The 27,760-nt window shown below is 38.6% G+C and overlaps 1 protein-coding gene across 1 annotated transcript in view; it reads left to right on the top strand.

Moving 5' to 3' along the window:
* LOC128652765 (transient receptor potential cation channel subfamily M member 2) overlaps positions 1-27,760 on the top strand; it is a 1,288,705-nt gene that overhangs the window by 1,062,288 nt on the left and 198,657 nt on the right. The window contains exon 25 of the mRNA XM_053705696.1: positions 7,571-7,657. Coding sequence (XP_053561671.1) covers positions 7,571-7,657 — 87 coding nt within the window. The remainder of the gene's footprint in view (positions 1-7,570; positions 7,658-27,760) is intronic.

A 27,760-nucleotide genomic window follows, 5' to 3' on the forward strand; every position in this document is an offset into this window, starting at 1 on the left:
CAATGGTCCTCATTGTACATTTTATATGAGGAAAGCAATTGTTCCTCCAGAAAATCATCTTCTGATAATTCTTCCCCAGGATCTCTAGCAGTACAGTCGTGGAGCTCAGCAAGCCCTTGTGCGACTGGATTCTTTTTATTCTGCTTGTAGCGAATTTCTAAGGGCCAGCCTTGTAAGGAAAGAGTCCACGCTGTTATGCGGCTATTAGACAAATTCCCATCTCTTATTCTTTCACTTTGCAGATATAGCAAAGGCTGGTGGGCCGTTTCTACGATAATTTTCTCACCCTGTATATATCTGCGGAAATTTTGTAGAGCCCATACAGTAGATAAGAGGGCTTTTTCGCAGTCGCTAAATTTTATTTCTACTGGGGATAGATTTTTGCTCGCATAAGCAATGGCTTTGTTCAAATTATCATGCTTTTGGTATAAAACAGCACTCATGCTTATATCTGTGTAGCCTGTCTCTAAGAAGAAAGGTTTACCACCTTCAGGGTACGCTAAGCAAGGTGCTTGAGTGAGTTTTCTCTTCAGCTCTCTGACGGCTGTCTCTTGAGACTCATTCCAATGCCATTTCACATCTTTCTTTAGAAGTAGTAGTGGTTTAGCTAATTCCACATAATTATCAATGAATTTGCGAGAATAATTTGTCATACCCAGGAATAATCTCAATTCCTTTAAGTTAGTTGGGTTTTTAGAATTCACTATAGCTTCCACCTTTTTCTTCTGGGGATTTAATCCTTCAGAGGTAACTTCATGTCCCAAGAAGTTTACACGAGTGCGGCACCATTGAGCTTTTTGTAGGGATAATTTGACACCTGCCCTTTTAAGTTGGCTGAGGACATGTTTAAGCTCTGCGGTGTGTTTTTCAAAGTCTGTGCTTTTGATTAAAACATCATCAACATAAGATAAGGTCCCCCTTTCCAGTGCATCAGGCATAGCCTTATGCATGAATACAGCAAATTCATGTCCAGAATTTATGTATCCAAAAGGAAGTCTTTGAAATGCATATTGGACCTTTTGGAAAGAGAATGCCAGCTTATATTGGTCCACTTCATGTACCTTTATGGTCCAATATCCCTGTGCACAATAAATGGCAGTGAATATTTTGGATCCCTGCATTTGTGCTAGGCACTGGTCAATGTATGGTACAGGTCAGCCAGACATGTATACTCGTTTGTTTAGCTGTCTTAAGTCAGCACACAAACGCCATTGTCCATTGGGCTTAAGGACACCTAGAATAGGATTATTATAAGAGTTGTGCACCTGTCTGATAATACCTCTTTCTTCCAAATTCCTTAGGATCTCTGCAAGAGAATCATATGAGGCTAAGGGAAGTCTGTATTGTTTGACAAATACAGGTGGTGCATCGGGATCTGTTTGTATCCTTGCAATGTGCAAGTCTGTAGTACCACAGTCATAAGAATCCTTAGCAAAAATATCCTTGTACTCCATCAGGAGTTCTCGCAGCTGTTGGCGTTCATCATCGCTGGAACAGCCATTAGCTAAGGATATTTGCTCTTCGACTATTTGCTGAAATCCTGGAAAGATTTCAGGCTGTCCTATTTCATAGGCTTCTTCCAATCTAAAGGTGAGATCCCCTTGATTATAATTTACATTGCTCCCATGACTCTGGGTATTGGGGTAATCTTGCTGTTTGATTGGCTGATCAAACACTAGAGAGGCTTCTTCAATTTTACAGATGCCTTCCTCTGAGCTGAAGGGATAAATAGACTGAATATTAAATAGACCCTCTGGTATAGATGCAAAGGATTGTTCTATTAATTGTTCTTCAATTAAGTATCCTTCAGGTATTAGCCCAATTACATTATTCTGGAATCCAAAAGTGTAATAACTTGATTCCAGTGCATGTCCTATGGTAGTTCCCTTGGATAATGTTATATCCTGTGGGGTCATGTTATGCACAACAATATGTATTGGAACAGTTCCAATATTCACCATAGGAGTGTAAGTCACTGTGACACCCAGATTTTGTATTCTATGGGAGAGGCAAATCAGTGTTTCAGAAGTTTTTAATTTCTGACCTCTCTTTACCTGTAAGGGTAAAAGAAATTTATCAGCCCCAGCAGGAATTATAACATCACTAGATACCTGCATATTCACAGCATATGGTAATTGCTGGTTTGATTTCAGGGCTGCATTTTCATCCTGAAATACTTCAGGGTCCCCCTTTAACCTGCTCCAGAGGCAAGAGTTAATCAAATCTATTTGTATGGCATATCTATGTAAGATATCATTGCCAATGTATATTTGATTATGGGGAGTATTTAAAACTAAAAACAGGTGCTTCACTGTCTTATTACCAATAGAGATAGATAATAACCACTTAGCTGTGACGTTATAGCTTTCAGACCTGTCATCCAGGCTGTTGACACAGTGGTCTTGGGGAGAAAGATATTTAATCACTTTAGGTTCAGCTATTTGCGCTAATAAACCTTTGCTTATATAGCTAGCTTCCTGTTTTAAGTTTATTTTAGCATACTTGGTTTTTCCAAGGTCATGCACTTGTATAGGGATAAATAGATCCTCTTTAACTCTCTCAATCCCTGTGAGGTATTGAGCGTGGCCTCCCCCCTTAGGGATTTTATGATCCCCCTTGTGGAGTGATATGGTTAATACATCGCCATCTAGGGAAATATTCGCTATCTTTAGAGGCGATATTTTAAAAGTATTATCATCAGAGCCACTAAAAGGAGTCTGATCATCTATTTGTAGAATAGTGATTTCAGGTACAGAGTTATTCCTGAAATGAATCTCCACAGCATCTGGTTTCTCTTCCACCATGTGACAGCTATGTCGGGTGCGAGATATACCAGATTTTTCATAATTGATGGGTCTTCTAACTTGTGACCAAATTACATTATTTATGTAATCAATTATGGTGCTTAATCGCTTCAGGAGATCACTACCAATAATTAAACGATCAGTTGGCAGATCCACTATAATGACAGGGTGTCTTATGACCCTGTTCCCCAATTTAAATTTTAACCAGGCAGTACCGTAGACTTTTAGGGAGTCACCCCCAACACCTATTAGAGAACCGTCAAATTCTCTTATTTTAGGTTTGTGGGGTGTTAGCTCATTTAGCTGTGTGTAGTACTTGTGGGATAAGATAGTTGCCTGTGACCCAGTGTCAATTAATCCCCTGATAGGGTTGGAAACTGAATCTTGCAGCTCAACTAATACATAATATCTTCCTGCAGTTTCTACCATTTCACACATAAAGTTGGCATTATCATACATTTGTGGGCTTCGCCACGTGTTACCTGAGTTTGCCATGCTTTCCGATGCAGAAGAAGCTTCATACCTACCGGTCTCCTCTATGACAGGTTCGGCTGGATTCTTGTGTACTGCATCTGTGGAGATAAGGTTAAGAGAGTGCTGTAAAGGAAGAGGTTTGTTAATTTTTCCTGGATGAGGTTGCCTGTCATCACAGCTAAATTATCCGTTTCCGGTCTGTGGGGAGAGAACATGATTAGTATCCTTGATATTTATTATTACATTTTGTACATCTCTCCCATCCCCTTCAGGTGATACTGCAGTATTTATGACTGTGCCTGTGGTCCACTGCTGACCACTGGCTGTACCCCTAAAAAAGTATTGTTCGGTTGCTGAGCCGTAGATTTTTTACTCATATTAGCGATTTGTTCGCTCAACCGATTTAACTGGGTAAACAGCATATCTACCTGATTGTTCAAGTTACCTCTACCCTTGGGCCTATCTCTTGGTGCCCCATAATAATGATTCCTGGACCATTGGGTTCCCTCAGAATTAGGGCCTCTATTTCTATTCTGGCGTGGTTGCCCCTGGGGTTCAGCTTGCTCAGTATTAGTACTTTGGGGAGCATTATATACCTGGGGTGTCTGGTTACCCTGAGAATATCTTCGCCGTCTATGGTATCTACCCTTGCGCGGATACCAATTTTTTTGTGAGTATTCTCTTTGTGAGTAATTATTCACCTGATTATGTCCCCCACTTTGGTTATAGTCTCCCTGTGCCTCAACCTGTGTAGGGGAGGGGGCAGAGTTAAACCTCTGTGGAGATGGCCTGTTTTGACTGGCCACCTCCGCATACGTTTTCTTTTTAGACTCCAAATTGAGGGGGCTAGGTGATACCCTAGTTTCTGCTACAATTTTGGGTTTTGACTCCTTTTTCACCCCTTGTTCACTGGACTGCTGAATAGAGTATAACTTTGTACTCTCTTTGATCAGCCATTCCAATGAGCAGTCCTCATCAAAATCTCTAGCTAAGTTGATTTTGATGGGTGTAGGCAGTGCTTCAAAAAATAAATTTACAAATTCTGAGTCATCAAATTTGGGATTATCTTCAGCCATACTGTATGCATTTTTCAATACAGAAAGGAATCTGATTGGACTCTGATTCGCACGACACTTTAAACCATATACCGCTATTTTCGCGGCAGTTTTAGTGCGATATTGCCCGAATTCTTTTCTGCATTGTCGTTTTATCCCATTCCAGGAATGAATATTCATATCCTTTAGTGAAGCAAAGAATTTGTGGTGCTTACTGTCAAATACCCAGGGCAGAAATTCAATTTTCAATTTCTCACTTTCATTCATTATAGCTAACGCATTTTCAAAAGCCTCTAAATGATCAATCACAGATGTTGTTCCCTTATTGGAGAATATAGGTACTGCGCGTTGTACGAAGGTGATTATTTTATGGCAATCATAGACTTTATCAGATTTACTTTGGGTTTCTCTGTTAGAGTTTCCCTCCCCCGCGCCAGCTGCGCTACAGCAGTCCTCTGGATTTATATCATGAGGTGACTGCCTATTTGGGAAATCTATTTCTAACCCGTTAGGGGTCATTTGTCTATACTGTTCCATATATTTCTGTACCTCGTACCTGACGCGTTCGCTAAAGGAGTTAGCATTATCTGCATTATTCTCACTGTTAATATAAGGGTTTTCATTATGGCGATATGACCTTTTTAAATCGCTTAATTCTCTCTGGCTTTTCGCAAGCTGTTTATTTAAATCTTGTATCTGTGCGAGTAAGTCCATGTTATGCTTATCTAAGGCTGTTAGGTTTTGGGCAAATTCATCCACTTTATTTTTGGCTATTTTTAAATCCACTTCGCGTCTGCGTGAGGAACGAATACTATTTTCTAGCTCTTGTATTTGCAATCGTTTGTCTGTGACACAAAATGACATTTCGTCAATCATGCATATTAAGAGAGGCCAAGATTTTAGTATTAGTTCCTCTCGCTTTTTGGGAGTTTTGCATTGATTAATCATTAATAAAACCAACCTGATTTACAAATCTTTTAACATCCAAGCAATATAATTCTAAACTGTGCTCTTAAACAATAGGATAATATATATTCTGCTATTTAACTGCAATTTATCCTAATACATAATTAACTTACAATATCAGAACTTGCACAGATGAGTTACTTAACAAATCAGATACAGATTTAAACAATATATAGGCTGTGAAATGCTAACTTGAAAAACACACTGCTTCTTTAAATCTTTTAACTGTACTTTAAACTGTAGTGACTTAGAATTTAACTAATAGTCTTGCCAATAACCTTGAATACGTTACCAGGGTAAAGAGCAGTTGATATCCAATATTCCTTAATAGGAATTGTTTCACCTCAGAAATTTCAAAATTGGGGATAATGCATATGGAGTCCAATAGTAGGTGTGTGCTTTAATAATAACTGCAGCAGTTATTCCTTCTGGATCAGCCAACACAACCTCTTTTTAGTCTCTATGCTGGGGTTTAAATCATCTGATCTCACCCCTCCCCATTTTTGGTTATTATCAGTCATTGGTGAATATTGGAAATGCCCACGGCCTTGTCTTGGATTGGTTCTTTGCAACTGAACATGGATTGGTTTATTTGGTAAATGTGTTGTCAAGGAAATGCATTCTTTGCAACAACCAATCATCTCATGGCTGCAATTTCGCATCATAACACTAGGTGGCAGCAGGCATACAAACAAAACAAATTCACCTTTAAAATTTCTAAACATTTTTAAACAACTTAATTACTTTTATAAAATGATTATTTAATCAGACCATAACTTTTTATAGCAATTATTCATAATATTTGTTTTGGATAAGTTATATCTTAATGAATTTTCTGATCATTTTGATATGAAACATCAAATACATCTAACATTATATTAAAATAATTTATATTTCATTTAGCCTAACAGAAAGTTTATATTTCATAGTCATATCACATCAAAGTAACTTCCATATCTTCATCTCACTATATTTTAAGAGATGTATTTAAAACTTTATAAACATTTATTGCACATTAATATGATATGACTTATTTCATCTCACGCAGGCATTCCATCTGAAATAAAGTAATAAGTGTCATTAATTATTTCTTTCCAGGTCCACAAATATTTATTTATATTCTTAAAAACACAGAGGCTAAGATATTCATGCCTTCAAAATATACATATAAATATACATATACATATATATATATATATATATATATATATATATATATATATATATATATATATATATATATATATATATTTAGATGTTAATATTTGATATCACATAAATAGACATCTCATATCCATTAAAATATTTTTATTTTTTTTCTGGAATTATATTTTATTTGAAATCTAACTACAGTTGTTGGAAGCATGTAAGTCATGTGTTTTCTCTGTGTTATCTTAACCCAGACGCAATGTCTGTGTCACCACATCTTGTATATTCCAGGGTTAGTAACCACACAGCATGAGCCACTCAAACAAATCTGTGCTAATTACCAGTCCCTTTTGAAAAACATTGGTTCCCAGGCAATCATACAGAGGGTTTCTGAAACTGTGTTAATTTTCAGTTCCTTGCTAAATTATACAATTGCATAATTTAGCATATTGAGTGTGTGAGATCTCCCAGAAACAATCCTTTGTTCTACAAACAGTGTGCACATCCACAGACTTACCAAATAAAGACAAATATACTTCTATATATTATTTAATAATATTTCAAATACCTTGACAGCACGCTGCACTCTGATTACATGTTGGCTAGTTGCATGCTGCACTCTGTTGAGAGGTTGGCTGGTTGCATGCTGCACTCTGATGAGAGGTTGGCTGGTTGCATGCTGCACTTTGATGAGAGGTTGGCTGGTTGCACTCTGATAAGAGGTTGGCTGGTTGCACGCTGCACTCTGATTACATGTTGGCTGGTTGCATGCTGCACTTTGATGAGAGGTTGGCTGGTTGCACGCTGCACTCTGATTACATGTTGGCTAGTTGCATGCTGCACTCTGATGAGAGGTTGGCTGGTTGCACGCTGCACTCTGATAAGAGGTTGGCTGGTTGCACGCTGCACTCTGATTACATGTTGGCTGGTTGCACGCTGCACTCTGATGAGAGAATGGCTGGTTGCACGCTGCACTCTGATTACATGTTGGCTGGTTGCATGCTGCACTCTGATGAGAGGTTGGCTGGTTGCACTCTGCACTCTGATTACATGTTGGCTGGTCGCATGCTGCACTTTGATAAGATGTCTTATCCTCAATTAAATATAATTTTTGTTTCACAGGAACCCCATGGGTCGCACAGGACTACGAGGAGTTGGGAGCCTACGTTGGTTTGGACCAAATCACTCATTACACCCAGTTCTGACACGGTAATGTTCTTAAGCTTCATGTTCAACTGCAGAGGTTATATGGTGAGCATGGGGAGGTTTGCCAGACAATGATTTTATAGGTATCTTGTGACCATACTTATTTTTATATTGTGAACATAGAGAGACCATGAAATGATGTTGTTATGTCAATATATACACGTATGTAGGTGCCAATATATATAGGTTCATATATGTGTGTGTGTGTGTGTGTATATATATGTGTGTGTGTGTGTATGTGTGTATATATGTATGTGTGTGTGTGTGTGTATATATATATATATGTGTGTATGTGTGTGTGTGTGTGTATATATTTATTTGCATGTTCATAATATCTGATAAAGCATCCTATAAATCTTTTTGAACACAGGTGAAATTGACAGAAATGTTGGGGACATGGGGTATGGTTGCTAAGTGTTATGGGAACATAAGCATAAGGCTGATGGGTAATATGTGACGCCGATACTACTAAAAGACAAGGACACTTAGCTAATGGATAAATTGCAACAGAAATCCTGACATAGAACCCAAACCTGAACATCCTGGTAAACTGCACTTCTATGTAAATTAATGTAAACTTCAGTTATATAGTGTTATACACAGAGCGTCTGCACTTTACTAATGATATCCTCTCCTTATCCCCTGCTAAACTGACAGTTACACTAATGTACAGTTATATAGTGTTATACACAGAGCACCTGCACTTTACTACTGATATCCTCTCCTTATCTCCTGCTAAACTGACAGTTACACTAATGTACAGTTATATAGTGTTATACACAGAGCACCTGCACTTTACTAATGATATCCTCTCCTTATCCCCTGCTAAACTGACAGTTACACTAATGTACAGTTATATAGTGTTATACACAGAACGTCTGCACTTTACTAATGATATCCTCTCCTTATCCCCTGCTAAACTGACAGTTACACTAATGTACAGTTATATAGTGTTATACACAGAGCACCTGCACTTTACTACTGATATCCTCTCCTTATCTCCTGCTAAACTGACGGTTACACTAATGTACAGTTATATAGTGTTATACACAGAGCGTCTGCACTTTACTACTGATATCCTCTCCTTATCCCCTGCTAAACTGACGGTTACACTAATGTACAGTTATATAGTGTTATACACAGAGCACCTGCACTTTACTAATGATATCCTCTCCTTATCCCCTGCTAAACTGACAGTTACACTAATGTACAGTTATATAGTGTTATACACAGAGCACCTGCACTTTACTACTGATATCCTCTCCTTATCTCCTGCTAAACTGACAGTTACACTAATGTACAGTTATATAGTGTTATACACAGAGCGTCTGCACTTTACTACTGATATCTAGTGATGTCGCAAACCTTAAAATTTCAGTTCGCGAATGGCGGACTCGAACTTCCGCGGCTGTTCGTGAACCGCGCGAACCGCCATTGACTTCAATAGGCAGGCGAACTTTAAAACCCACAAGGACTCTTTCTGGCCACAATAGTGATGGAAAAGTTGTTTCAAGGGGACTAACACCTGGACTGTGGCATGCTGGAGGGGGATCCATGGCAAAACTCCCACGGAAAATTACATAGTTGATGCAGAGTCTGGTTTTAAGCAATAAAGTGCCTTAATCACCTAACATTCCTAAACATTTTTTGAATAACGTGCTTTAAAACATCAGGTATGATGTAGTATCGATCATGTAGTGTAAGGGTTACACCCGCTTCACAGTGACAGACCAAACTCCCCGTGTAACGCACCGCAAACAACTGCAAACAGTCCATTTGCACAACCACGAGTTAGATAGATTTGATAGTTAGATACATACATTACATAGATCAATAAATGCAATATACATATGATAGATACAAATTACATAGATCAATAGATGCAATATACATTTGATAGATACGAATTACATAGATCAATAGATGAAATATACATTTGACAGATACAAATTACATCGATCAATAGATGCAATTTATATTTGATAGATACGATTGATAGTTAGATAGATTTGTTAGATAAATAGATAGATTTGATAGATATATGATTTCCCTGACAGAATATAACAATAAGACATGCGGTCTGGGACCCGTGGTGTGTTAAGTAGTATTATTCTTAGCAGTTTACTACCTGTTACTCCCCCTATCGGGGGAGGTCTATATGGCCTGCATTTTTGGAACAGGGAGAAGGAAGAAGATGATTGGTCTGTCCTCCTACTTCAAATTTGGCCGAAACACAAGTGGCTGTCTCAAATCAGTCCGTCCACGAGATAGATAGATTTGATAGATAGATATACATACATTAATAGTTAGATAGAATCGATAGAAGATAAATAGATAGATTTGATAGATATATAATTACTCTGACAAAGTATAATAATAAAACATGCGGTCTGGGAGCCATGGTAACTAGGTTGTGTTAAGTAGTACTATTCTTAGCACTTTAATCCCTGTTACTCCCCTTATCGGGGGAGGTCTATATGGCCTGCATGATTACCCTGACAAAGTATAACAACAAGACATGCGGTCTGGGACCCATGGTAAGGTTGTGTTAAGTAGTACTATTCTTAGCTCTTTAATCCCTGTAACTCCCCCTATCGGGGGAGGTCTATATGGCCTGCATGATTACCCTGACAAAGTATAATAATAAAACATGCGGTCTGGGACCCATCATAATTAGGTTGTGTTTAGTAGTACTATTCTTAGCACTTTAATCCCTTTTACTCCCCCTATTGGGGGAGGTCTATATGGCCTGCATGATTACCCTGACAAAGCATAACAACAAGACATGCGGTCTGGGACCCATGGTAAATATGTTGTGTTAAGTAGTACTGTTCTTAGCACTTTAATACCTTTTAGTCCCGATATCGGGTGAGGTCTATATGGCCTGCCTGATTACCCTGACAAAGTATCACAACAAGACATGCGGTCTGGGACCCATGGTAACTAGGTTGTGTTAAGTAGTACTGTTCTTAGCAGTTTAATCCCTGTTACTCCCCATATCGGTGGAGGTCTATATGGCCTGCATGATTACCCTGACAAAGTATAATAATAAAACATGCGGTCTGGGACCCATCATAATTAGGTTGTGTTTAGTAGTACTATTCTTAGCACTTTAATCCCTTTTACTCCCCCTATCAGGGGAGGTCTATATGGCCTGCATGATTACCCTGACAAAGCATTACAACAAGACATGCGGTCTGGGACCCATGGTAACTAGGTTTTGTTAAGTAGTACTATTCTTAGCACTTTAATACCTGTTAGTCCCGATATCGGGGGTGGTCTATATGGCCTGCATGATTACCCTGACAAAGTATTATAATAAAACATGCGGTCTGTGCGCCATGGTAACTAGGTTGTGTTAAGTAGTACTGTTCATAGCACTTTAATCCCTTTTACTCCCCCTATCGGGTGAGGTCTATATGTCCTGCCTGATTACCCTGACAAAGTATAATAATAAAACATGCGGTCTGGGACCCATCATAATTAGGTTGTGTTTAGTAGTACTATTCTTAGCACTTTAATCCCTGTAACTCTCCCTATCGGGTAAGGTCTATACGGCCTGCATGATTACACTGACAAAATATAACAACAAGACATGCGGTCTGAGACCCATGGTAAGGTTACTTCCTTTTGCACAATAGAGTACAGGTATGGCATCGATTTTAGGAACCCGGAGATAATTTTTAGGAACCGGGAGATGGAAAAAAATGCTTGGACACCCAGTACAGGTCGTTCTCCTTCAGCATTTATATACGAGGGTCCAGGACCCTCAACAGAAACAACAGCATGAAACACCACATATGCCATCTTTTGCACAATCGAGTACAGGTATGGCATCCATTTTAGGAACCCAGAGATAATTTTTAGGAACCGGGAGATGGAAAAAGACAATTTTGTCTTTGTTCTTTGCACATCCTTGTTTGGACTATCTCCATGTTATCTCAATATGATCCAATAGAGCAATTCCCCTGAGTGCTATATATGTAGTCTTTTTCTAGATACGGCTGACCCAGCTTATCTTATAGTCTGTTTATGCATTCTCTTACTACATAGCACCAACTCTCCTCTACTTGATTAATGTGACTGATCTCACATTTTATATTAGAGAATATAGGGGATACATGACAATTGCTAATGTGTAGTGCCATTGGTAACTTTCTTCCCTTTTCCCAAATTTCTGTATAGCCTGATAACAGGTTTCTATACCAATAGAGCACACTCCAGATACTATTAATACCAACCGTATTAAATATGTCTTCTAAGTGGAAAACAGACAGAAAGTCTAAACAAGAAAAAAGAGAAATAGACTTAAATGCTGTGTTTGAGAATCCATCAGCGAATGTCACAATCAGCCCAGATTCAATTAACCAAACTCTTAAAGATATTCAAAAACTAATGTTCAAACAGGATAAGCTGTGGTGGAACCATCATTTTTTCGAAAAATACATAGAACTCAAACTTATCCCTAGAGGTTTGAGAATACAGCTTTTCCCTGCTTTTGAGTTCCGCAATCCAGAACATAATCAAGAATGGGAGACAGCCCTTTCGGAATGTTCGGTAAAATTAATGCGGATCTTAATTAAACACGATAAAGAAGAATATGAGCTTCTAGAAACCAAATTACAAGAGCTAAATACAAAGTTACAAGAATTTGAATCTCTCAAAGAATTCGAATCAGCGTATAAACAATATCAGAAAGAGTTAGACAAATACGAGGCAGAAATCAAACTTACGAAACAAGGCAAATTAAGCAGAGATAAATCTGATTATGCCAACAACAAAGTTTACAAATGGAAAAAGAAATTCAATGCAACTAATAATAAATCATCTAAAGTCACTATTGTGCAAAGCGATATCTCAGATACTGAGGGTGAAGACTCAGAAACCCTGGAATCAGATATTGAACCACAGACCTCAACAGGGGGGAACAGCATGAGAATAACCAGAGGTAAAAGGAAAGATTTGTTAGGACAAAGTGCCTCTTCCAATTTAGACACACCAGAAGAGGCAGGGGGAAAACCAAAAAGGAACAACAAAAGTCAGCCACACAACAAAACCAACAAAAAAGGCTGGAAGCCGTATCAGAGACCCCCAAGCCCATTTTCCCAGATGAGAACGACTCACTAAGGATCATAAATCTTTCCCACAAATTGCTGACAGATGATCATATCCAAGTACTCTCGAAAGGCATGACCTTTTGTCCTACTCCCCAGTTGGACAAATTTGAATTAGTAAAAGATGTACAACTATACATTCGTAAAATTGCCCTCAAAAGACTCTTTCTTAACAAATCTTCAAATACAAACCATTTGGAAAGTAACTCCCTCTCAGAAGAAGAGAGAATTGCTCTCGCTAACCTTGAGGATTTACTCGAAGAAAGTGAGACTACAGATAACACAGCCACTGTTCGATCAAATGTGAATGTGACAAAATGGCGTGACAAAATAAAAAATAAGTCTAAATTTATGCCTAACATCAATCAATGTTCTCAATTGCAAGTCTTTAGTGACATTATATGTGAGAAAATTCTTCAAATTCCAGAGATTAAAACTAATGGGAATTTAACAGCAACAGAACAGAAAGCACTCAAAGATATGCAAACATGGAAGGACACTATCATTAGAAACTCGGAAAAGGGGGGTAATATTGTCCTGTGGCCACTTAATATGTACCGACTGGAAACAGACAAACAATTAAGGGACAACTCTTGCTATACCAAATTAAATTACAATCCAACATATGAATACCTTCAATTATACTCAAACTTGATAGAGGGAGCCAAAAATGACAATATTATCAATAACAAAGAATATCAATTTCTAAAAGTGTCCAACCCTACTGTAGCTACCTTTTATTTAATTCCAAAGATAAATAAAAATCAAGCCCATCCCCCGGGCGACCCATAGTATCTGGAATTAATAGCCTTACTGAAAAGGCTAGCAAATATGTAGACTACAGACTCAGGAATTATCTCACTCAAATTACATCTTATGTCCAAGATACTACTGATGTCCTAAATCAACTGGATAATATTCACATTTCAAAACAGACATGGCTTGTGACAGCTGATGTTGAATCTTTGTACACTTGTATAAAACACGAGCTGGGAATTGAAGCAGTACGATGGTTCCTCAATATGGGCTCAGAAGAAGAACCTATTCATGATGAATTCATTCTTGCATTATTACAATTCGTACTAAAACATAATTTTTTTACCTTTAACAATGGGTTGTCTTTACCAATAAGAGGTACCGCGATGGGTACAGCATGCGCTCCCACCTATGCCAACCTATTTTTAGGGTGGTGGGAGCAAAACCATGTCTTTTCTGATACCAACTCAATGTTTCTGGAAAAAATCCCTTTCTGGGTAAGATATATAGACGATGTGCTGTTCCTCTGGGAGGGCACCAAAGAGGAACTGGACTCCTTCTTTCTCGTCCTGAACACAAACCAATTCAACATCAAATTGACTCATGAAGCCAGCCAAATCAAAGTAAACTTTTTGGATTTGGAAATTTCAAAAACAGAAGATGGATTATTATCTATGGATGTACATAGAAAAGCAACAGCTACTAATAGTGTTCTCCACAGCTCTAGCGCCCATGCCCCAAATACTATACAAGCACTCCCTATAGGAGAATTTTTAAGAATGAGGAGAAATTGCTCCTCAGACACCAAGTATCAAAAAAGAGCTAAAGAACTCTCTGGACAATTAGCATCAAGAGGATACAGCAAAAGGGCAATTAAAAGGGCAGAATTCAGAGCAAGAACAACCGTTCGAACCAAACTACTTCAAAAGAAATTGAAACCTAAAGAAGATCAGATAAGATTTATATCAACATATAATCCTAAAAGTAAATACATAAAATCTTTATTTCAATCAAACTGGCATATTTTGATGTCTGATCCCAAATTAAGAACAATTTTGGGTGATAAAATACAGATGGGATACAGAAGAACCCGAAACTTAAAGGATCTTATCAGCCCTAGTCATCTTGGAAGTGAAAAATCAAAAAGTGCTTTTACTAATGGCTCCTTCAAATGTGGAACTTGCACCACATGTAACTTTATGCTGAAAATACAGACAATACATGATCGATTTAACAAACCACATAAAGTGAACGCACACATTAACTGCCAAACTGAGGGAGTAATTTATGCACTACGTTGCAACTGCAATCTATTCTACATTGGCATGACAACCAGAAAAATAAGAGTAAGGTTGCAAGAACACCTCAGAAACATTAAAAACGCCAGAAAAGACCTACAAGCAGGGAAACAACTTACCTCTGTGGCTAGACACTTTTTTAACAAACATAATTCCAAACAAGGTGACTTAAAATGTTTTGGAATACAAAAGGTGAAACTGGGAATCAGAGGTGGTGTTATAACCATAAAAAGGTTTGTTGCTCTTTTGCAAAATCTCCCCAAATTGTGGAGTCTCAGTTTTAGGGAAAGATTTGCTGTGAGCGTATTTATTTTGAAATGGATGAATGCCCCAAGAATAGAGTAACCTTTAGTAATATCTTAGGCTTGTAATATGGTATCTGTGGATATTTCCCAGAATAAATGTACAAGTAATCCAGTGAACGAGAAGACTCAGGCTTTGAAAACAAACAGTCCCGCATACATCCGTCTTCACACACTCACACAGGCAATATTTATATACATATATTTACATTTGGGATCCGGTTACTTAAATGAGCAAAGTCTAAGCAGTGAAACTGAAACTTTCCGGTATACAGGAGTATGGATAATATATCGCTTACCGGAGCTTCCAGCTGGAGTTAGAAAGTGAGATTAGTGCGCTCAATACTCACCGTCTGTAGCGTGTGGAGCGGAACGCTGTGTGAGTGTGACTTCCGGTTGCTGCGTAGGAGGAATCAGCTGGAGCCGGCTGAGCAAAAGTGTAGGGAGACACTGCAGATGATCCGGAATGGAAACAGAGGCAGAGAGAGGGGTTTGCCAAACGAAGGTAATTCCTGGAAAGGAATTATAGTGTAATGACCTGAAGATTTATGTAGAGAGGTTCAGAGCATCAGACATAAGTGTACTCTAAGAATCAACACCAATAATCAGGCAAGGATGAGGTGTTAATTGGTGATTTAGAGAGAGGAAGTAGGTGGGAGGGATATACCTTAAAGGTATATCACAGTTCCCCCCACTCAAGGGACCCCCCTCAGAGAAGCCAGACAAGGCTTGAAAGGGTTCCTGAGATGGAAACGTCTCAGAAGAACTGGAGCATGAACATCGGAATGAAGCTGCCAGGAATTCTCCTCCGGTCCGTAACCCCTCCATTTCACAAGATATTCCAAACGTCTGCGACGTATCCTAGAGTCAAGAATTTTCTTCACCTCAAATTCTTCCTGACCATCAAGAACAACAGGAGTTGGAGGAACTGCGGATCGTCCTAGAGGATCTGATTTATAGGGTTTCAGTAGAGACACATGAAACGAATTGTGTATCTTGAAATCTCTTGGTAGAGTTAGTTTAACAGCATTTTCATTGAGAATCATCTCTATGGGGAATGGACCTAAAAACTGATTAGCCAGTTTTTTACTAGGCAGTTGCAATCTGAGATGTTTTGTGGACAGAAGTACCAAATCACCAGTCTTATAAACTGGCGTTTGTCTGTGTCGTCTATCATAATAAAGCTTCTGCCTTTCCTTTGCTTCAGTGAGATGGGTTTTTAATACATCCAGTCTTGCTTGTAGAGTAGAAGCATAGTCTAAGGCACTTGGAGAATTTACAGGTGACTTAGCGAGAGTTATGGATGTTGGATGATAACCGTAGGTGGCGAAAAACGGTGTCATTTTTGTGGATGAGGAGATGGAGTTGTTGTAGGAGAATTCAGCTAATGGTAAATAGGAGATCCAATCATCCTGTAAATGGGTGATGTAACACCGGAGATATTGTTCCAAGGTTTGATTTAATCTCTCCGTCAAGCCATTAGTCTGAGGGTGAAAGGCTGTGGAATACCTAACGTCAATTTTCAAAAGTTTACTAAGGGATCTCCAAAAAGAAGAGGTGAACTGGGTTCCACGGTCAGAGATTATGACTTTAGGTAACCCATGAAGACGTACTATTGAGTCTATAAAGGCTTGAGCTGTGATTTTAGCAGTGGGTAGACCTAGTAAGGGGGTGAAATGGGCTAATTTAGTCAAATGATCTATTACCACAAATATTGTATCGTATTTTTGTGATTTGGGTAGATCAACTATAAAATCCATTGATATTACACTCCAGGGTTTATCAGGTATCGGTATGGATTTTAATAAGCCAATTGTTTTTTTGTGTTCTGATTTGTTTCGAGCACATACATCACAATAGGAAACATAATCGTATATGTATTGATCAATATGTGGCCACCAGAAATACCTTTTTGTTAATTCTATGGTCTTCTGTATGCCTGTATGTCCAGACAAAACATTGTCATGTGTATAGGACAAAACGGTTTTTCTAAGTTGAGGTGGAATATACAATTTGTCTTTATGATAGAATAAATTATTTGATGGATCTTTAATACAAGAGTCTGGTATCTCTGTATCTTTGGAGAGAGCGGTTAGAACTTCCGTTTCGAAGGTAGTGAGGGTTCCAATAATTTTACTCTCAGGTATTATTGGAGTTGTAGCAATGAGATGTGGTTGATTATCATGTTGTCTGGATAAGGCATCAGCCTTAACGTTTAAAGTTCCAGGCTTGTATGTCAATTGAAAATTAAATCGATCCAGAAATAAGGACCAACGGACTTGACGGGCAGAGAGGGTCTTGTTTGTTTTAAGGAATTCTAAGTTTTTGTGATCAGTATAAATCTTGAAAGGTTCTAAGGTACCTTCCAGGAAATGTCTCCAATGTTCCAACGAGTTTTTTTATAGCTAAAAGCTCTTTATCACCTATGCTATAGTTCTTTTCAGCAGGTAAATAAGTTTTAGAGTAGAAGGCTATGGGGTGAAGATCGTTAGTATGTTTATTTTGTTGTGATAGGACTGCTCCTATACCAGAGTTTGACGCATCTACTTCTACTATAAAAGGTAGTTGATAATCAGGTAAGCTTAAGACTGGTGCTGTGGTAAAACTTTTCTTTAAAGAATTGAAAGCATTTTGAGCCTCATCTGTTCATAAGTATTTGTTTTTACAACTAGTTAAAAACGTCAAGGGTTTTACTATGGAAGAGAAATTTTCAATAAACTTTCTGTAAAAATTTGCAAATCCTAGAAACCTTTGTAAAGCTTTAATGTTTGTAGGAGTTGGCCAGTCTAGGATAGTGGTGATTTTATCTGGGTCCATTTGGACTTTATTTGGTGTTATAATAAATCCCAAAAACTTTATGTGATTAGTGTGAAATATACATTTTTCCTGTTTTGCATACAACTTATGTTCTCTGAGTCTTGTTAGAACCCATCGTACGTGTTTCTCATGATCGGCCAGTGTTTTAGAATATATCAGAATATCATCTAAGTAAATGATAACACATATGTCAATTAAGTCATTGAATATTTCGTTAATGAAATATTGAAAGGTTGCCGGGGCGTTACAAAGACCGAAAGGCATTACATTGTATTGATAAAGCCCGTATCTAGTTCGGAATGCGGTCTTCCACTCATTGCCCTTTTTTATTCGGATCAAATTATAGGCACCTTTTAGGTCAAGTTTTGTGAAAATTGTGGCTTCAGACAGTCTTTCTAGTAATTCTGGAATTAATGGGAGGGGGTAACGATTCTTTATTGTGATCTTATTAAGGGCTCTATAATCAATAATTGGTCTTAGTGTACCGTCTTTGTTACGAAAAACATACCGGCTGTAGCAGGTGATGTAGAATGAGAGATGAATCCTTTTTTAAGGTTTTCATCTAAATATGTACGTAAATCAGACAGTTCTTTTTGAGACATAGAGTAAACTCTTCCATGAGGTATTTGAGAGCCAGGGATTAAATCAATTGGGCAGTCAAATATTCTATGAGGAGGGAGGTTTTCAGCCTCCTTCAAGTTGAACACATCCTCCAAGTCCTGATAAACCACTGGTATCGGTTGGATACTAGCAATGCTTGCATGAGGATAGCAAGTATTCTGACAATAATCAGAATTTAATGAGATTGTATGAAGTGACCAGTCTATTAAAGGGTTATGGGTTTTTAACCAAGAGTAGCCTAGAATTATGTTGTGCATAGAAATTGGTATTATATCAAAAGATAAGTACTCTGTATGTGAAGTTGATATTGTAATCTGAAGTGGTATGGTGTGATGCGTTATGGGTCCTTTTTGTATGGTGGAACCATCTATTAAGGTAACATACACAGGATTTTGTTTGCACACCGTGGGTATTTTATTAGCAATAACATAATTTGTGTCAATATAAACCCCTGAAGCCCCTGAGTCGACAAAAGCATTAGTCTGAAGATTGTTTTGATCCCACTGTAAAAAGAGAGAGGTGATTAATTGATCTGTTTTGTTATCATTGTATAAATGTTCTAAAGTTACTTTCTTACCCTTCTTTTGTTTTTCCAACAAAGGACAGGTTGACACTGAATGCTCTTTATTTGCGCAATATAAGCACAAATTGGAAAGACGGCGCCTGGTCTTTTCTTCAGGGGATAGTGGACCCCTAATAGTTCCTATTTCCATGGGAATGGAAGTTGTAGGAATTTTTTCATGAAGTGGATTTGATGAGTAGTAATGTTTAAGAGGATTCTCAAAACTTCCTTTCTCAGCCTTTCTTTCTCGAATTCTCCGATCCAGAGTGGTGCTTAATTTTATTAACCCTGCTAAGCTTTCAGGCATGTCCAGGTGGGACAACTCATCTTTCAATACTTCAGATAATCCTAGGCGAAATTGATTGCGTAAACTGACTTCATTCCATAAGGAATCGCTGGCCCACATTTGGAAGTCCGTGGTGTATTCCTCCACGGTTCGTTTTCCCTGTTTCAGGGAATATAGTTTAGTCTCAGCTATAATTTGAGTGTGAGTATCTTCATATAACGCAGACATGGCTGAAAAGAAATCCTCTAAGGAACCTAATATAGGGTTATTAGACTCAAAAAAGCGATTTGCCCATGTTTTGGGTTCACCTGTAAGATACGAAATTGTTGTGCACACTTTTATTCTTTCAGAATGATATGTGCGGGGCTTGAGAGAAAATAACAACCCACATGCATTTTTAAAATCCCTAAATGTGGATCTTTTACCAGAGAAAGGGATAGGAGGCTGAACCTGTGGTTCTGGTATTTCTGAGGGTTTAGGGGTTAAACACTCTTTCATTAGAGTTCTTAAAGTGGCAGTCTCTGCTTGTACCTCTGTTAACCCACGAGCCAGATAATCCAATTTTTTATGGATATTATTAAAGACAGTCTGAATCTCTGTGGGGTCCATTTTATTATGGATAGATATACAGCAGATATTTTTGAGGCCTGATTATACTGTTATAACCATAAAAAGGTTTGTTGCTCTTTTTCAAAATCTCCCCAAATTGTGGAGTCTCAGTTTTAGGGAAAGATTTGCTGTGAGCGTATTTATTTTGAAATGGATGAATGCCCCAAGAATAGAGTAACCTTTAGTAATATCTTAGGCTTGTAATATGGTATCTGTGGATATTTCCCAGAATAAATGTACAAGTAATCCAGTGAACGAGAAGACTCAAGCTTTGAAAACAAACAGTCCCGCATACATCCGTCTTCACACACTCACACAGGCAATATTTATATACATATATTTACATTTGGGATCCGGTTACTTAAATGAGCAAAGTCTAAGCGGTGAAACTGAAACTTTCCGGTATACAGGAGTATGGATAATATATCGCTTACCGGAGCTTCCAGCTGGAGTTAGAAAGTGAGATTCGTGCGCTCAATACTCAGCGTCTGTAGCGTGTGGAGCGGAACGCTGTGTGAGTGTGACTTCTGGTTGCTGCATAGGAGGAATCAGCTGGAGCCGGCTGAGCAAACGTGTAGGGAGACACTGCAGATGATCCGGAATGGAAACAGAGGCAGAGAGAGGGGTTTGCCAAACGAAGGTAATTCCTGGAAAGGAATTATAGTGTAATGACCTGAAGATTTATGTAGAGAGGTTCAGAGCATCAGACATAAGTGTACTCTAAGAATCAACACCAATAATCAGGCAAGGATGAGGTGTTAATTGGTGATTTATATAGAGAGAGGAAGTAGGTGGGAGGGATATACCTTAAAGGTATATCACAGGTGGAGATGTGGAAAAAAAACCTTCAAAAAGCTGAGAGCAAATGGATTTTTCTCCTCAATACAGTTTATCCATCGGGTTGAAATGAATGTAATAATCTTTCCCCTTTTTTATGAATGTGCAACAGACAGCACAATTGTATGACAACATAATCCAATCCTTGTAACAACTCCATGTAGATCACTAGCATAGAAATGGAGAATTATGATAATTCCCCAATACAATAGATAACCACTAGATACCCATCAAGAAAGGAATTTTTTTATATAATAAATGTGTAGATCATAAAGTAATATATTTAATCTACCATATATGATATGACTAGATTTAATGACACTCAATGTTATTATTTCACATGTGCAAATTTAGTGGAGCATATATATTATAGGAGAACCTAATTCCATCTAATCTTCTATTGCTGCAGAATAGTAATCAAATTTTATTAAAGAAAAGTAACTCATAGTTCTTAAAATAAGAATATACATTCTTAACTGCAGATAGATCATTTTACTTCCAATTTCCCTCACTTTGATTTACACACGCCCCTTGTTTTTTTTTTTTTTATTCCCTTGTATTATTTTTTATTTATTATTTTTTATTAACATTTTATTATTAAAATTGTTTTTTTATTAGTTTTTCACCTTAATCTTCTCTTTTTCACTTTCAAATTCACTTATTTAATTATAACTCCAATGATAATAATTATTATTTTATTTAGTCACATTGATACACTTTTATGCTCAATACTCATGTTAATAACACTATAACGACGCTTTAAAAGTACGGTGTGTGAGCGCGCGCTCACTCTTTGAAAAAGCCGAAAGGCGAAACATGTTAGGGACGATAGGGTACTGGTGATGAGCCCTTGGAGCTCATGTATTTTTAGTTTGCCTTAGGAACCTTAGTGATTTATATATTACTATCTACTTTTATAATTAATACTCTAACAGGGTTGAGGGTACAATTGTGGAGTGCTTATGGTGGATTCCCACAGCTGACTTCTATCAGCGTAGGGCAGAGTTTTTCAAACTTTTCATGTTGGTGACACACTTTTTAGACCTACATCATTTCGAGACACAGTAATTAATTCAGTTGTATTAGCAAAAAGGAGGTTAAACACACCTACACACTGCTGCCGACACACTAGTGTGTCCCGACACACAGTTTGGAAAGCACTGGCGTAGGGTAATACTTGTAAGGCGGCAGCTTACAAACACGGCTCACTGACATTGAACCTAATCAACAGCCATATTAACTTATAGCTCAATCAAATTATAGTGGCGAGTATTTCTTATGCATGGTGTTAAAATAGTACGCTACAACTAGAAATTGGGGCTCACCGAGACTATCCTGCTTTTTATAGTTGGTAAACCAGAATATTAATACCATTATACCGCTAGAAAGCTAATGCTATATAACTTTGTTAGCATGTCACAATATATGTTGCCAGTAAGAGCACAAGCCGTTATACAACATTAAATCATATATTAAACCTCTCTGGCACCTTATGAGCAGAAATACTATTCGCCTTTTATGCATTTAGGCTTCATGATACCCTACTATGTTCACAAAGTATGTGATAGTTTCATGTAACATTTGGCAGTTTGCTAATACTGTTATTGACGTATATTAAAACAGACACAGTCGTCAATCCCCGGCCTTAACCTTATAACCATTATAAGCTAACATAATAACTATAAATAAAGAGTTACACACAACTTTGGTATAAAATTTGGCCGCAGCCATTTTATTAACATCACAAGTTAAATATTGTGTAATAAATATTTTCAAACATTTTTTAACAGAACATACCTGATGTTCATAAATAACATTCCAATCAAAACTGTCAAATAAAACTGTCAATTCCCCACAGCGGTGCTAGTTCCCAAACCCACAAAACAAGATGGCCGTTATTCAACAACTGGACTCAACTATATCCCTGTTGAGTCCGTCCAAGGACACCTACACTTTAATAGGGAACCCCTTGCCCCTATAAAACCAGTTGCCCACTCACCCCATGGAGAGGCAACTACTTAAAATCCTCCAAATCACTTGGCCATATTGCATACCATATTTGTCTGGGAACTAGCACCCCCGCCACCGACTGGACTGACCGAACAGCCCAGTCCCGCCAAACCCAACATTTTTCCCAACGCTTCTTTTATATCAAAAAGAAATAGCTGCAGCCCAAATTGGTTAAAATGAACACCATCTTTTAAGTAAAATTCCTCAGCCCCTTCTACTTTCGAAATCTGGGTGGAAAACTACACTTCCCCCCAACCTTTTAACAAAAGAGCTAACTATTTTGTTAATTTTCTTGCGGCTCTTTTCTAGCCTATCGTAATCCCTCGCTGATCTCCAAACCAGCCTAGGAGTAATCTGTGGCCAGACTATTTTTATTCCGGGATAAAGCTCCTTTATATTGCCCAGATCCCTTTTAATTCTTCTCACTAATTCTTTTTGAGGAATCATACCTAAATCATTTCCCCCCAAATGCACTATCAAAACATCAGGATGGGGAAAAAATCTGCCATAGTCTAGAAACAACGGAAACAAGAGTTCCCAGCACATGCCCCTAATCCCAAACCATTTGACCTCCCATTGATCAACTGGACACCCGAGCTGAAGGCCGCCCATTTTCTTACTGGCCTCAGCATTGGCCCAGTATATAAACGAATGCCCCATCACCCATACGATCCTCACACCTAAAATAAAAGAAATAAAGAAAGTATTCAGGATGATTACAGCTCAAACATTCCAAAACATACGCTCTATTCAAGGGGTTTTTTTTTTATAACCTTAAATCAGGCCTAACATAGGATTTATAACGACTTGAACCCCATCTACCAATCTTTTTTACTATATCCTCTCTGAGACCTAACATAGCAGCTTCAGTAGCAGCTCCAATCCGGAAAGAGTGAGATCCGAACTCTAAAGGATTAAGACCCAATAAAACAATTGAACCTTTTAAAATGGCGCTAAATTGATACTGTGATAAAAAAGAACCATCTGAGTGAACCAACAAAGGGCCATCCTGCAAAGGCCGTATGGACCCATAAAGCATCATTACCTGACATGGACATATTTCTCCACCACTAGGGAACAGCACTATGTTCTTGCCTTTCCCATATATGTCCGTTTTACTACTTCTCAGTAATATTTCTACCCTGCTATCGTTCCATATTACATCTTCTTTTTGTAAACCTCCTGAAACTTTTTTGCTAGGGCTTACCAATTCCGAAAGTCTAAATGCCCCAAAAAAGGCCAATACAAAGGCCGTTCTGAACAATATTATTTCAAATCTTGATGCACAAATCTCTGCTAATACTACCCAAATTTTTTTAAGTAAAGAAAATGTAATAGGCCTTCTCTTATCTCTAACCTTTGCCTTTTTCTTCAAGCCTTTAAGAACTTGACGTACCCAAAAAACTTTTGTAACATCAGACAAACCTAATAAACGAAATCTAAAAGCAAGGGCCGCCAATCTTCTTTCCATATTAGATGGTGACAAACCCAAATTTCCCCAATGCCACATCCATTCCAATAAGCAACCCGTGACATCATCAGACCCTTCTTTAATTTCAGATTGACATAACCACATTTCCCATTCCCTCCAAACTGATACATAGGACGACCAAGTACCTGGAGCCAAAGATTTTTTAATTAATTCAGCCAATCCTCCGTCCCAAGCTTCCAAAGTTGGACAGGAAACATCGCTCCAGCTACATCCGCCTGAGGAGCCAACTCTCGAAAGCGAGACCACTGTGAACGAGATAAAGAATCTGCTATCAAATTAAGCTTACCAGGGATATGTTTTGCCCTGACAAATACATTCATACTTAAACATTTCAGGACTAGTACTCTTAATAAACGCAAAACTGGTAATGATGATGCAGATAAAGAATTAATAGCAGAAACAACACCCATATTATCCGTATGGAACAATATGGATTTATTCATCAAATCAACTTCCCACACAAACAGAGCCACCAGAATTGGAAATAGTTCAAGGAAAACTAGGTTCCTTGTTAAACCCAAATTGACCCACTCTTGAGGCCACACCTCTGCACACCAATGCCCCTGAAAATAAGCCCCGAAACCAACACCCCCAGCTGCATCAGTTATCAAATCCAAATCAACATTAGAGATCCTAGCTTCCATAAATATTGCAACACCGTTAAAGTTTTTAAGGAATTCCAACCAAACTTTCAAATCATCCTTGTGGCCTTTTTTAATCCTTACAAAATGATGAGGCTTACTAACACCAGACGTAGCCAATGACATTCTTCTAGAAAAAACTCTACCAATAGGAATGATTCTGCAAGCAAAATTCAATTTTCCCAGCAAAGATTGCATTTTTCTCAAAGTCACCTTACGGACCACCAAAAATTGCTGAATCATTTCTGACAAATCCACAATCTTTTCCACAGGTAGCCTACATTCCATACTTTCAGTCGATTGTAATACCCAAAAATTTAAGGGCCGTAACTGGACCCTCAGATTTTTCCATTGCAATAGGAACCCCAAAATCAGATGCCATTGAATAAAAACAATCCCTTAACTTCAAACAAACGTCCGAATCAGGGGGACCAACAAAAAGAATATCATCCAAATAATGAACTACTGACGAGACTCCAGACTTGAATTTAACGACCCATTCCAAAAAGGAACTAAAACACTCAAACAAAGAACAAGAAATAGAACAACCCATCGGGAGGCAGAGGTCGATGTAGAAAAAACCCTCAAAACAACAACCCAAAAGATAATGTGAAAAAGGATGAACTGGAAGTAACCGAAAAGCCGCCTCAATATCCACTTTAGCCATTAAAGCAAATTGACCAGCCTCTCTAACCAAATTAACTGCCATGTCAAATGATGTATAAGACACAGACGATAATTCATCCGGAATATCATCATTAACAGATCCACCTTTTGGAAAGGATAAGTGGTGAATTAGACGAAATTTACCAGGCTCTTTCTTAGGAACCACTCCTAAAGGAGAAATACGCAAATGGGGGATAGGAGAGATTTTAAAAGGACCTGCCATTCGACCCAAAGAAACCTCCTTCTCAAGCTTAATCCTGACAACCTCAGGCCATTCTCTAGCAGACTTAAGGTTACCCCTGTAATGAACAACACCCCCTGAAGATGGGATTCTGAAACCAAACTCAAAACCATGTAGCAATAACAAGGCCTTATCACCACAGCCCTTCTGTTTAGCGTAGCGTATGAGCCACAGCTCCATCCCACTTAGCTTCACCGGAGTTAATCCCTTTTTCAGGAAGCTCCTGGGTTCCTCCCAATTTGTTCTTTTTGAAACACTTAATAGAAGGGTGGGATCCCCCACACCCTGAGCATTCGTGTCTGAATTTACAGGACGATCCCCATTTACAGAACTTTTCATTGAAAGCAAAACAGAAACCTTTTTTGACTGTTGCCGACGAACCGCTTTGAAGAGACCCGCCGGCACCCCCGCGAAAAGGCTGCGAAGACCTTAACGGGGTCATCACTTTTAACCATAGACCCATATCATGATCGTCCCATTTCATCTCAGGCTTAACCGACAAACGTTGTCTAAATTGTTCATCATAAAACCACCAAGCCATGCCACCATATGTTCTCTGAGCAACGGCAATTTCATCTAAATAGCAAAAGAGGGCCGCGCCTTGATCAGGGAACTTAACAGCAAATACACTAGCATAAATAACAAAAGCCTGGAACCAGTTAGTAAATGTTTTCGGTAATTTTCTGTAACGTCTTTTCCTTTCCTCCTCCTCCTTCTTGGCCGAATCCTTTTTTGAGTCTTCAGGTATCTCAAAAGACTGATCAAGAGGAAGGAGGGAAAATAATTCAATAAACTCTCTCTTGTATATATTTTCCCTTAACTCGACCGTCAAATGCATACCCAAAGGCCCGATAGAACACAAACAAGACCTGGCCAAAGCCGTGTCAGCAATCTTCAGCTCGGGACCCCCAGACGCTTTATTAACGACATTAGCCACCTTTTGCTGGGATAAACCGACCATTTGAGATTGGGGTACCGACCCTACATCTTTTGTTCCCTCACCAACAATCCCTAATACCCCATTTTGGAGAGCCAATTCAGGGGGAACCCATGAATTGGCAACTCCCCCCTGGACTTTGGCTCCTTCTAATTTGGCTAACAAGTCCCTTAAACCCGCTACAACAGTTATAGATAAAGGATCAGCATGCACACCGACTGTATCAACCCCCACATTCAGATTCACCACCCCGGATCCCTCATTACCTGTACTCGGATCCTGAGTCGCTGCAGACTGAACCCCTTGAGATGCAGCCGTAACCTTCTCTATATTCTGGAAACCAGTAGTCCTGGGATCCGTATTAGCCATTAATTGCTGACCTTTTTCCGCCTGCAAAAAAGAAACATGTGACAAACCCCCAGAAGGTGCCCAAATTCCAATGCCCCTACTAGCTGTAGACATACCCAACCTACTATCCACTAAAACACCCTTACCCTTCTAAGCAGATGGAACCTCAAACCCTTCTCCCTTTAAATCCCCATACCTCTTGCGTTGTCTACCTCTACCTTGTATTCTCCCAATCCCAGACCTGTTTGGACGTTGAACAGAGTTAACCGAGCTATGAAACGTATTATTAATACTCTGACCCATCATGCCCTGAAGACCAAAATTAAGATTGTTGGCCGTACTCACCCTTATTTCTTCTCCCCTTGCATTAAAACGTTCCGCCCCCGGAACACGGTCCTCAATATCCAGCCTGATATTTTCCGTCCAGGATTCCTGCAGACCATAAGCATCCCCACTTAGGCCATCATTTCCCACCATTAAAAGACCCGAGGAATTCTCAGGCCGTGACCCAGTCTCATTCCCTTCTAAAAGAAAAACATCATTAGAGACAGGTAAATTTTTAATTACGT

The sequence above is a fragment of the Bombina bombina genome, chromosome 3 (genome assembly GCF_027579735.1).
Source record: "Bombina bombina isolate aBomBom1 chromosome 3, aBomBom1.pri, whole genome shotgun sequence".
In the NCBI taxonomy this organism is placed as follows: Eukaryota; Metazoa; Chordata; class Amphibia; order Anura; family Bombinatoridae; genus Bombina; species Bombina bombina.